Raw genomic sequence first — 12,740 nt, forward strand, 5'->3', positions numbered from 1 at the left:
GTGTTGTAGAAGTCGTTCAGCAGAAAGAATTCCGCAGATTGCTTACAGCAGTGACGTTGAAAGAAACCATCTGGACGACAGGGATTTTTCACCAAACATAGATGGCTGGGAACGCACTGAGAATGGACAGTGACGATGAACCATCAGTCGCAAGCTCACAAGGAGCGAGTTGCACTTCACGTACCCTCGTGCGCTGATGTTTTGTCACGCTCGTAAGTCACATTGATTGTATTTAATGTATAATATCCTTCAGCGAGACCGAAATAAAAGCATATAGTTTTTCTTGTGCATTACATGTTGCCCAGTCACTGCTGATATTATGAAGCGCCGCATGCCGCCAGCACGCTCAAGGTCGACCAGAGAAGCGACATCTTTAGAGTGATGAAAGGTGCAGTTATATGCGTATCAGCCGCGGGGGTGGGGCAAGGAGGGCGCGAGCCAACTACTGTGAAAAGTTCGGGGAGCTCAGCGCCCCCCCCCCCCCACTTCGACAGTGGCCACTCTTGGCTCGCGGCGAAGTTTACCGTCTCGACAGTAATCACTCAATTATGTTTTTACGGAAGAATGAAAATGTTACGAGGCAATGTCACTACATAGCGAAATTTATATATATATATATATATATATATATATATATATATATATATATATATATATATTATTCGGCTGACAAGTGAGCTAGGTATGTTTGTGCCCCTCCCCACTCGCGAAAGAGTTGGTACGCCACTGCGTGCAGTTACGAGTGCAATCCACACCTCTGAAACTAACTTCACCGGTACCTTCCAAACGGCGTTGCTGTTCGACGAATTTTCGCAATTTCGACGTTGTGAAAAGCATACGTGTGTATTCTCTTCGATATTCATTTTTTGATCATATTGATGGAACATGCAACACCAGAGTGCCGTAAATTGCGCACGGCTAGAGTGTGAGCACGGCTGTGACACAAGCGCTTCTTAATGGGAAGTTCAATGATTTAGTTCCTTTGAAGGAGCAACTCCGTGTTCCTGACAGTGCAAGTAACGACAACGGCGTAATAAGTTTGCAAACCATCGTCACGTTAAACATTCAGTCCCGTTCAGCCGTGATGGCGCCAATTCTAGTTGGTGCAGTTTTCTGTAGCACTCACAGGATTTCGCAAAGGGTAGCTCATATGAGCACAGTAAAGGAGCTGAAATATAAAATCTCACACCGCGGCAAATATAATCAGGTGGCTAGCTTCCACGGTTTCAGAAAGTATCTAGGTCTCATGTGCATTTCAGTGCAGCGTATGACTCTTTATCCGGTGAAAGCGGCATTGTTCGCACGTCCGCATATCATATCTGTTCTTACGCTGGCAAACGGGTTGACCTTGCTCGTCAGTCAATGAACATTCTAATGCAACACACATCTCCAAAATTGCTCAATCTAAAACCACAGCCACGGGTTGAGCCCTTCTCACCATCTGGTTTGTCTTTCTTTCTTTCTTCTGGGTATCTGTGGCCAGTTTAGACATAAACAAAATGGCTTTCTTCAGGCAGACCTGCAATGTCTTTTCAGCATGTTCAGAAACCGGGGCCGGTCGGTAGTTGACACTACTGAGAAGACATGAGCCAACGATTATAGCACAGCACGGGGCGTGGAATTTACAAATATTTAAAGACGGCTAGAAATCGCTCACTATCCTTTCGACAAATTTTGCCACAAATCCAAAGTCCGCGACCATCGGCTGACTTGAGCTTCGAGCTGCTGATCCAAAGGTCGCGGGTTCGATCCCGGCTGCGACGGTCGCATTTCGGTGGAGGCGAAATGGCCCGTCTACTGCGCGATGTCGGTGCACGTTAAAGAACACCAGATGGTCGAAATTTCCGGAGCGCTGCACAACGGCGTCTCTCATAATTACATCCTGGTTTCGACACATAAAACTACAGATACTACGGATTTGAACTTTCAGAGCTGCATAGTCGGCGCGGCCGCTGCGGGATGCCACGATATGCCCGCACTCTCGCTCGCGATCGCACTGAAAGTAAGCCGCACGTTCGAAAGGGGAAAAAAAGGGAGTTCGACGTCATGACGCGCCCTGATGGGCAGACAGACGAAGTTTCTGGCACTCTTGTTATCCCCTCCCCTCAATCATTCACCTGTGTAGCTGCCAGCACAATCGCTGGCACAAATGGTACGAGAAAGCAATTAAAGCATGTGAAAAATCCTCGTAACTCCACTGGTATGTGGGGTTTAATATCCCAAAACCACCATATGATTATGAGAGACGCCGTAGTGGAGGGCTCCGGAAATTTCGACCACCTGGGGTTGTTTAACCTGCACCCAAATCTGAGCACACGGGCCTACAACATTTCCGCCCCCATCGTAAATGCAGCCGCCGAAGCCGGGATTCGATCCCGCGACCTGCAAGTCAGCAGCCGAGTACCTTAGCCCCTAGACCACCGCGGCGGGGCCCTGGCAACTCCACTGACACTTGACGGATTTTTAAAAAAAAATGCGCCAGTCGATCCGTGAGTCAATGAACTATCACTTGACAAATTATTGCAGGACCCCTTTCAATGCCACCAAAATGTGCAAGCTCTTCTAAAACGGTCTACAAGCTGCGTGTAAAAGAGACCTGTTGGAGTGGTTAAGTGGCTATGGCTTGTGACTGGATAAGTATGATGTTACCGGTCCAATTTATGGTCACTGTCCTCACACTAAAAGGGCACCATGCAGAAACACTCATGCACTGATTTACAAGCATACTTTAAGTATTTTAGATTATTAGGTATTTTAAGTTAGTCTTACATTATCCAATGTATCTAATAGTGCACTGTAGTGTTGGGGCTTAAAACACTGTCAATTACCAGCTCATTTTTGTTCATTACCAAAAAGCACAGGCACACATGTGGCTGTCCCGCAAACCAGGCCAAGCACAGCATGCAAGGTGACACATTTATGCCATTTGGTACTACAAGAATTTCGCATTGGAATTTCTCTTCCTAACTTTCACACAAACAGTCAAGCTAATTGCAACGTTTGTTGTTCTACAATAACAACATAAATCACCCTTTCCTCGCAAGTGAGACATCAGTGCGGACGCAATGAAGGTTCCACTCCTTTTGATAGTATCAGAAGTGCCGTCTCACTTTGACAAGCACATTTTTCAGTAGAAAAGGGACTGCTTTGGACAAGTATATGAAGTGTTCTTGGAGCAGTAAAAAAAAAAAGCTAATTTGGAGCAGTTATTGGTGCTTTAGGAGCAGATAGCAAAATACTCCATACAACTCCAGGAGTTCAAAGCACTGCCAAACCGTCCCATAAATATTAATTATGCTGGAACTTTCACAAACAATCAACAAATTTTAAAACCAAACAATTAATAAAATGGTTGGATATCAAATGAGCCTGGAAATAAGCTATATAATTAAAATGCCAGTACTTATGGTAGAAATTATATTAAACCAATAAGGCTGACTACAATATTAGAGAAGTAACCTTAGTAACATATAACTGTTTACAAAGTAGCAGTCAATAATTGGCATAAGGTCAAAACAATCTCATTTATTTTTCCATTCTACCAAAATAGTGTGCATGTGAAGTTGACAACAAAGAAAAAGAACAGCCAAATGAGCTTCCTTGAAACGCCAGTTCTTGTTGTATAAATGAAATCACAGCCAATAAAGCGGCACACTAGTGTACCAGGATGGCAGCATACAGATTGATCTTGGTTTCTTTCAGTCTTGCCAGCTGGACAAACGGTTAAAGATCCTTGTCTTTATTTTGTCCGTGCCATTTAGTAGCTGGTTCAGCACACTTAGCAATGAGTATCGCAATTTGTAGCAACATAGCGAAGCATTTCTTTTTGGAGCAGCACTTTCATCCCTGTAGTACATCCTTTGTTTTAAGGATAAATTTGCATTTAGAAGTTGAACGTATTCATTAACTAAGGCAAGGTCAATTTTTTTAAAATCTCCAATACATCACACACAGAAATATGGGTTAGTCATTCCAGCTTTTCTGCTTTCCGTCAGCATGACAGGAAGGCTGGACAAAGGACACACACGAAAATCCTGTTCGTGATTACATTTTCTACTTTTCCTCGTGTGCTGCCAAAAAGCATGAAAGAACTTGTTGGGCTAGTTCGTAGTTCATTTTCATATAAAATTAATCTATCATGAAAACAGCACACTCACGCACACATGCAGGCATCAGCTCATTTATGCAACCACAACATGAGAGCACAGTATATGTTTAGGTCATGTGAATTTGTCGGAGAGCATGCGTGAGTGAATGCATGAGTGTGCCATTTATCACTCGATTTATTTTACATCAGATTGCATGAAAGCTCAAAAGAGCCCTCACTAGTGGTCCAAGTAAGCTCTCCCCATGAGATGGCTAACACCCGTGATGAGGCAGCAGAAGCACCTCAAGTTTTCAGTAAGCCAATGGTGCCCAATTACCGTGAAGAAATGATGCAGTATATTTAGCCAAAGAATGCCAATGCCATGCTGCTAAATAACTTTGAGAAATACATGTACTTTATTCTTCACAACAATCTACAGAGTTACAAATGTTTGAGCAATTTGTCACAAATAGGAGCATCTCAAACGGCTGACGTCGATACCCATGATGCTGCACAATGCTGAAGGCCAATTTGTATAGCATGTCTACACCATGTCCATTACAATCTTCACTGTTGCCAAGACATCTGAAATGCGAGAACAAAGAGCAGATAAGAGGTTCTTACATTGAGATGAAAGCAATGTCATTGTAGACTACTGCAGGTATCATACAACCTGTCAATTTAGACTATAGGTAGAATGATACAAACTGCCGAATGAGCCACACATTCAGCTACACGTTGTATTCTACACTATTATATTCATCTTCACTTCAGGATATCAAACACGCAAAGTAATGTCACTATACAGTAAGCAGTGCAAGTCAGAAAGAACTCAGGGCTGCAATGTCACTTCTGTGATCTCTAAATACAGTTACATTTCATTACACATTCAGCTCTAATCTTGCTATGATTAATTCAGCCTGAAATGAAACATTCTTCATTTATCATGTTATCTTAATGGCCACCTGTATCATTCCGCTGCCACATACGCCATATTGCTGAAAAAGCTGCTATCAAATTATCACTGCTTTATACATGCACACACTGAAATATATATAGAAGATATGTATTAGTGAAGAAGGCTTTACTAATTGGACAATATTCTTATATTCCACCATAAAAAATTCCAACTATAATTTCTGAGTGGAATGACAAAACCTTTTTCGCCCCATAGTAATTTTGATGCAACTAAAGTAAAGGTACAAGACTTGTAACGTTAGTTTTAATGCTATCAAAGTGCCGAAACTGAGCAGGCTTAGGTCGTATGCACAGCCAAAGCAAAAATATGTACCATAATAAAAAAAAAAAAAAACATGATGCCTTTTCGTTTTTTCTCTTCTCAGTGCACATGCCATACTGCCAAAGAAGCCTTCCAGTGTGCTTTAATCCCACTCTCTAAACAACAAAAGAAAGAAAAATAAAGGACAGCACCGCACTTATAAATCTGGCATGCACACTTTTTCCCCTTTATCTCCTGCTAGATTTCAGGCACATAACGTCTAGGGCTGCCTAGAGTCGTGCAAAGAAATATCTTTCCTCATGCAACTGCCTCTAAAATTGCACATCAACACTAGACCATGCAGTGCAGTGGTCTTCACAGACATGCATTTTAGAAGGCCTCGTGTTCTCACAATAAGCACAAACACTATGAATAGGCAACAGTTTTTACAACATTCAACTGCTGTATTGTATTTTTAACCTTGGGTAACTCACCATTCATTGATTCAATCAAAGCTGAGTCGTCTTTCCACTCTTTCACAAAGGCACTAGCCTTGAAGTCATCGCCAAAATTTGCTTCTTCTAGCAAAAGTTCTCTTGCATGAACACTATGAAAAACACAGCTCAGGAAATCACTCATAAAGCATCCAACAAGACACCACCTTTTGGCAAAACTTGCCCTTTCAGTTTTATAGAGCTAATACACTATTAAGGCTGCATGTTTCGAGACCATTTGGTCTCTTCTTTAGAGAGTGACTGCCCGGCCAGCTCCGAAGCAAGCGACTTTCCTGTGTGGTTGTCCCCTTCTCCGCCATCGTTCTTGTTGGTGCATTGAACGAAGGTGAAAATTGGAACAACCACAGAGAAAAGTTGCTAGCTTCGAGGCCAGCTGGACAGTCACCCCCTGAAGAAGAGATTGAATTGGTCCTGAAATGTAGGGCCAGTTTTTCATTTTATTATCTAAATATATATATATATATATATATATATATATATATATATATATATATATATATATATATATATATATATATATATATATATATATATATATATATATATATATATATATATATATATATATATATATATACACGTTAAGAATGACCCTGGAGAGGGTTTATTCATATAATTTTTAGCCAGTCAGAAAGACTTCTGTCAATTATGTTTATTTAAAACTAATAAGGCAACACAATTTATAAAAAATACAAATGCTAATTTTTCTTCACTCAATAAATAGGTATTCAGCGAAAACACCAAACTAGACCAAAAAAAATACCACTTCAGCCATTAAGTTCTCGTCAACAGTGTATGAGTGAAAAGCTGCACCAGCCAGTTCCGATTGAGACTAAACAGTGTTCTAGTGGGAAAAAAAAATATATGGGCCAAGGCAGTATGTGCCCTGTTATTCTTTCTTTGTGCAGCTCTATGATCATATACTAGCACAATGTTTCAAATTCATTAAAAAAGATTTAAAGGGGTACTGACACAAAAAATTTGGCCTTGCGTTTTTCTGCTTCAATGCGTTGCTGTAGGGCTGTTAGTCATGACACGACACATTGCTGCAGCACGCAATACATAAATAATTACACGCCCCTCATTATCGATCAGTTGAGGTTTTGGTTTGAGAGAGTTCCAAAAACTGGGTGCAACTGTCGCCCCCTATTGTTGCAACTCTTAACCACGTCAGCACACAGAACTACGACACACTTCCGCATGATCCACATCAAGAATTACTTTCGAATAGGAAACGGCACCGGAATGTCGCCAAACACAAAACTTTCCAAGTGCGCCACGGCCACGCACTCGCAACCAGCCGCCGAGAAATATAGACTTCAAGGACTAACGAGGCAAAAGAAAAATGGTGGCTATGACGTTATGATAACTTGTTTTCTTGACCGTAGAGTGGTGACGTGAGGGAAGTAGGGGGTCACCTTGGGGTCACCTCTGAGGGTGTCTATAGCGCTATGGAGTCGCTTGCTCATGCAAACTTCAAAATTAATTTAAAATACCTTTCAAGCTACATTCGCTGTTGACATCTTGCAGATGATATATGATATACGAATGTTCACGAGAATTGATCTCGCAGGCTATCTCAGCCCCAGAATTTTGTGTCAGTACCTCTTTAATACCTCATGCCTCGAAGAATGCATGCACGATTAATAAAAAAGGCTGTCCAGAAAAAAATGTGGTTCAACAGTCAGATTGTTCAGCATTTTCTTATAATATTGTGACATAGTATTCATTAATGCAAGTCATCAGCCTTGCTTGTGGTGGTCTCAGACTGTTACATACAGAGCGGGTTAACATAAAGGTCAACCACTATTCCACATTAGAGAAACAACTAGAAAAATATGTTAAAAAATTTTGGGATTGCTTGCCAATAATTGACAAATAATGTTCCCACTGAGGGGTCAGTCTCATCAAACTTTCTTGGTTTCAACTCAAATGCAAGAAAAATTATGAGTTTTGATTGTGAAGCAAGGTTCCATTTGTGAAGCAAGGTTCCTTTTGCAACCAACGGTATTTTGCTGCTTCCCTACAGCATACGGTACAGCAGTAAAGATTTATTCTGAACAAAATAGTTATCTTTTGTTGCCTGAACTTCCTCCCACTTTACATCATACGAATAGTTGCAGGTAATTATTTTGCCCAGTTATTAAACACTAAAGCACAACTCTGCGGTAAAACTGCAAATAATGGGCAACCAAGCCACTCAGTCCTTCAAGTACTCAATGTAACCAATCAATGTAGTCAAGATTTTTTTACTTAACATTGGCGTATATAAGACAGCAAATTCCACATACTCAAGTCGATAGCAATTAATCAACATGAACACACCAAAACTCCATTAACTGAGCTCTTTTGTGTATATATCAGTCAAAGGATCATCATCATCATCAGCCTGACTACGTCCACTGCAGGACAAAGGCCTCTCCCATGTTCCGCCAGTTAACCCGGTCCTGTGCTTGCTGCTTCCAATTTATACCCGCAAACTTCTTAATCTCATCTGCCCACCTAACCTTCTGTCTCCCCCTAACCCGCTTCCCTTCTCTGGGAATCCAGTCAGTTACCCTTAATGACCAGCGGTTATCCTGTCTACGCGCTACATGCCCTACCCATGTCCATTTCTTCTTCTTGATTTCAGCTATGATATCCTTAACCCCCGTTTGTTCCCTAATCCACTCTGCTCTCTTCTTGTCTCTTAAGGTTACACCTACCATTTTTCTTTCCATTGCTCGCTGCGTCGTCCTCAATTTAAGCTGAACCCTCTTTGTAAGTCTCCAGGTTTCTGCTCCGTAGCTAAGTACCGGCAAGATACAGCTGTTATATACCTTCCTCTTGAGGGATAGTGGCAATCTACCTGTCATAATTTGAAAGTGCTTGCCGAATGTGCTCCACCCCATTCTTATTCTTCTAGTTACTTCAATCTCGTGGTTCGGCTCTGCGGTTATTACCTGCCCTAAGTAGACATAGTCTTTTACAACTTCAAGTGCACTATTACCTATCTCGAAGCGCTGCTCTTTGCCGAGGTTGTTGTACATTACTTTCGTTTTCTGCAGATTAATTTTAAGACCCACTTTTCTGCTCTCCTTGTCTAACTCCGTAATCATGAGTTGCAATTCGTCCCCCGAGTTACTCAGCAATGCAATGTCATCGGCGAAGCGCAGGTTACTAAGGTATTCTCCATTGACTCTTATCCCTAACTGTTCCCATTCTAGGCTTCTGAAAACCTCCTGTAAGCACGCGGTAAACAGCATTGGGGAAATTGTGTCCCCCTGCCTTACACCCTTCTTGATTGGTATTCTGTTGCTTTCTCTATGAAGCACTATGGTAGCAGTTGATCCCCTGTAGATTTCTTCCAGAATGTTTATATATACTTCATCTACGCCCTGATTCCGCAGTGTTTGCATGACGGCTGATATTTCTACTGAATCAAACGCCTTCTCGTAATCTATGAAGGCTATGTATAGTGGTTGGTTATACTCTGAGCATTTCTCTATTACCTGATTGATAGTATGAATGTGGTCAAAGTCAAAGGATACTGGCTACTAAAGTGTTGTTCTGTATATGTTATCCATTCCAGCATATCAGCCACCGACGGACAAGTTTCACTTCTGTAACATACATCTTCAATGCTTCGATTTTTCACAAGATTGTCGTATGCTTCAACTGCTTGCTGGCAAGCGCTGCTGCAAACGTTCTGAGACTTCTTCAAGATTTTCCTGAAAGTGAACCAGAACAAGACAAGAAATACATAGCCTACCTTGAGAAGAAACCTCTAGCGTATGAGAAATCTTCTTTGTGCAACTATTACAAACTCTAAGGAAATAATAAACTTTCAGCAACTTACAGTATTGATTCCAACTTTTTTTTCTCCTGGAACAGCTCATTTTCCACTCTACGGACGATCCGTACTCTGACATCTGGGTACTTTGCCAAGAGATCGCTGCCCGCAAGTTTCGCCGCCCAACAGTTAGCCTGTATTTCCCGCAGCGTGACAATTGCAACTAGGTGAGGTCGGGCTTTTTCCATACAATCTTCCCAGGCCTCTTTTTGCTCTTTCAAAGTGCAAAATGCGAGTTTAAAGGGTTTCCGCAAATCGTAGAGGCGTTCATTTAAAGTTACCTCATCCATCTCGGAAAGTAAACTTCGGCTGCAGCGTTTTGCGTTGCCTCGCACCTCATTCGGTGTTCCGCGCACAAAATTGTGTGCAGCCTCGTCAGTCAGGGTGCGCAATGGGCATAAACCATTCCTAAGCAAGAAATGGGCCAACCACGTATTAACCACATGCCGCTACACTTTCTAAACTCCGCGGCAGCACCACAGAACACCTGTAGCACAATAAAATGTAGGACTGTGGCACGGATACAGTGTAGCACGGAGAAAGAAAAGGTGGACTGTGACGATGATGACGATGTCCATAGCGTTTGCCCAGGAAAAAAGTTTGCCATCAGAATTATTCTTTTGCCATAACACTTACTAAATACTCCTTTATTTGTAAAACTAACTATTATACCTTCTTAGTGTGCGTATTCTTCAAAGTAAACTGGTCTGAGAAGTCCGACGACCATCACGAGAACGGCACCGCGCACCCATAAAGTTTCTTAAAATTATTAAGAAACTCTATGCGTGCACCGACCTTAATTTAGCCGAGTTTCTTCAACGTAGAACCACAGAACACAAACCATATTGGTAGAACCTCCTTGGGTAGAACCAGCATGGAGGAAGAAAAGCGTATTCCTTCCTAGAACAGCTTGATCTAAGTACAAGATGTTCTTGCATACCACATCACTCGACATGAGGACGCCGTAACTGGGAATCGAACAATCATCCCCGACAGAGAGTGGGCGGAGGAAAAAAACAAAAAAGCTCTGCAGCAGTGCGTCGACAGAAAGATATGTAAAAGAGAGAGAGAGAGAGAAAGAAAAGAAACAGCCTGCCGGTTCTGTAATAGCTGTCCTAGGACGGTTAATGTAAAATAAGAAAAAAATCAATAAATAAAAGGACGAAATGAACACAACACACACACACACACGTGAGCCATGCAAGAGCTCGAGGGCGAGTCCCGAACAACCATAGATGGCCACGAGTTTCAAATGGCTGAACCACATTCGAAGAGAACATGGCTATTGGAAACGAAGGTGAAAGAGCATGCATATCGTACAAAGCCGGAGGAACTTTTATCTTGCGATTATACATTATCTTCCACTATAAGCTGGGTGGGGTCGGCATTTTGACTTTTTATATTTTCGGCGTTTTGATTTTTCTCTCGCCCTGAGCCATAGTGCAATAAAAAACTGCTGCAAAACAAGTCTAAACTGGTATGACATTTATTCTAGTTCAATACACTTGTTACTTGTTCTAGTGCTTGGTAGTGAAGGTTACTTAGAACGGGCAAGTTTTTTGGTGCCATTGACCATCCTCGCCATTCTCACACAATTGACATTCTATTTTTCAGCACAATATTGATGCAAATGCTATTATTCTCATCAATTGAAATTATATATCAATGTTTTTTTAGTGAAACAGCGGCTATTAGCAACTGCCAGACACAACTGCACCATGCTGCTGTGAATCTGGCCACTCAAGGTATTGTTGAGTCTGATACAAGTTCACACGTCTAAATTGCACCCCTCTGACATGAACTGAAGAGGTTGGAAACAAAACCGTGCACTGAATCAGCCCTAAATCTTCACATTTCAATCCTCGAGTACTCTACCATGTGGTCATTAGGCATATCCATCTACTTTTTGAATAACGATTAATACCATGCACTATAATGATTAAATTGACTGAATTTTGGAGTACATAGACTAAAGCTGACTGGCCTCTAAATTCACCTGAAAAATTCACTAAAAGTCATTGCCCTGGTCCCTTCCCACCAATAATGACCATCACTTTGACGCACATTGTGTGGTGTCGTGAAGTGCAAACCATCATCGCGCACTCGCAGCCCAGAAATAGTCCAAAACCACATCTGATTTTCTGCACCACATGCTCTAGCACACAACTATGCAGCGAGGGTATCACTATTTAGTTATGCAAATGTTTCTGCATTGCACAATAACAGCACTACACCTCTAAATCATGCCTGCACATGACATGTGCAAAAAAACCACCAGGCCTGTGCAGAACATGCAGCACCCTCACAACGAAAGCTGGAAGAGCTGGCTTTCAGAGCCCTTTTTTTAACACTCTTTGAGAAGCTGCTTCAAGCACACTTGCAGGATACCCACTACGCTGAACATCATTGTGTAGTAGGCAGGCATTCACAATGCCATGCATTTTTCGGGGAAGTGTGGTACCCGCTGCACACTTGCAATGCACTGTGCAACTTTTTGATGCTGTGGCTGACTACGATAAAAAATTATGCAAGAAGATTTCATAATTCATACAAAACCCCACAGTGGGTAGGCACCACAATCAATATGTGAACAAGATCAAGCTTTTTTAAAGGGCTGGAGCATTAGACTATCCACTCGTGCAATTCCCATTATGCAACACCTAGTTGTTCATTTGGTGTTCTAGAACGCTGTATTATAATCAAACTAACGCAATTCCTTTCCTGGCATCAAGCCTGCCTAAGGCCAGTTTGCAAAGCAGTTTCAAGCACTGGCTTGGCTCGGTGGAAGAATGCAGGGCTGGCACGCAGGGACCTGGGTTCAAATCTCATTGTGTCCTTAGTGCTTTTTATTTACTAAATTTTTTTCTTATTTCGTGCAATAGTGATTAGACACACCGGCGGGTGTGGCCGCCGGTGTCTCGTAAGTGCTTTCGCTGTAAAAGTGAACAATGAAACAGTGATCACAACTTATTTTCAGCTTCTGCAATCACTTCCGGTGCTTGCAGTACACAGAAGCACGACCTTGGACATTGGCTTCCTTTGCACTGAAGGAGCTATTGCTGGCGGTCCAGAATTATTTTGTCTCCA

General features: G+C 42.0%; 1 protein-coding gene across 2 annotated transcripts; it reads right to left on the bottom strand.

Annotated features, from left to right (window-relative positions):
* Positions 1 to 4,480: 4,480 nt before the first annotated feature.
* LOC119177250 (AFG2-interacting ribosome maturation factor) lies at positions 4,481 to 10,622 on the bottom strand. 2 transcript variants are annotated; one of them, XM_075878335.1, is made up of 4 exons: positions 10,495 to 10,622; positions 9,352 to 9,531; positions 5,801 to 5,913; positions 4,481 to 4,672 (listed from the first exon to the last, which is right to left on the bottom strand). In XM_075878335.1, the coding sequence occupies exons 1-4, from the start codon at positions 10,527 to 10,529 to the stop codon at positions 4,632 to 4,634; spliced, it is 369 nt and encodes a 122-aa protein (XP_075734450.1). In that variant the 5' UTR covers positions 10,530 to 10,622; the 3' UTR covers positions 4,481 to 4,631. The 2 variants fall into 2 exon arrangements, with proteins under 2 accessions (XP_075734450.1, XP_037284579.2); XM_037428682.2 differs by lacking the exon at positions 10,495 to 10,622 and adding an exon at positions 9,660 to 10,213.
* Between the last annotated feature and the right edge of the window lie 2,118 nt (positions 10,623 to 12,740).

The sequence above is a fragment of the Rhipicephalus microplus genome, chromosome X (assembly GCF_043290135.1).
Source record: "Rhipicephalus microplus isolate Deutch F79 chromosome X, USDA_Rmic, whole genome shotgun sequence".
In the NCBI taxonomy this organism is placed as follows: Eukaryota; Metazoa; Arthropoda; class Arachnida; order Ixodida; family Ixodidae; genus Rhipicephalus; species Rhipicephalus microplus.

Bases quoted from the DNA above. Each gene is read 5' to 3' on its own strand.
- LOC119177250 (XM_037428682.2), bottom strand. From the start codon at position 9,943: ATGGATGAGGTAACTTTAAATGAACGCCTCTACGATTTGCGGAAACCC. The intron at 5,914-9,351 runs GTATCCTTTGAC...TGTTTTTCATAG, and splicing joins GAACAACACTTTAGTAGCCA to TGTTCATGCAAGAGAACTTT. The intron at 4,673-5,800 runs GTGAGTTACCCA...CTCGCATTTCAG, and splicing joins TTTGATTGAATCAATGAATG to ATGTCTTGGCAACAGTGAAG.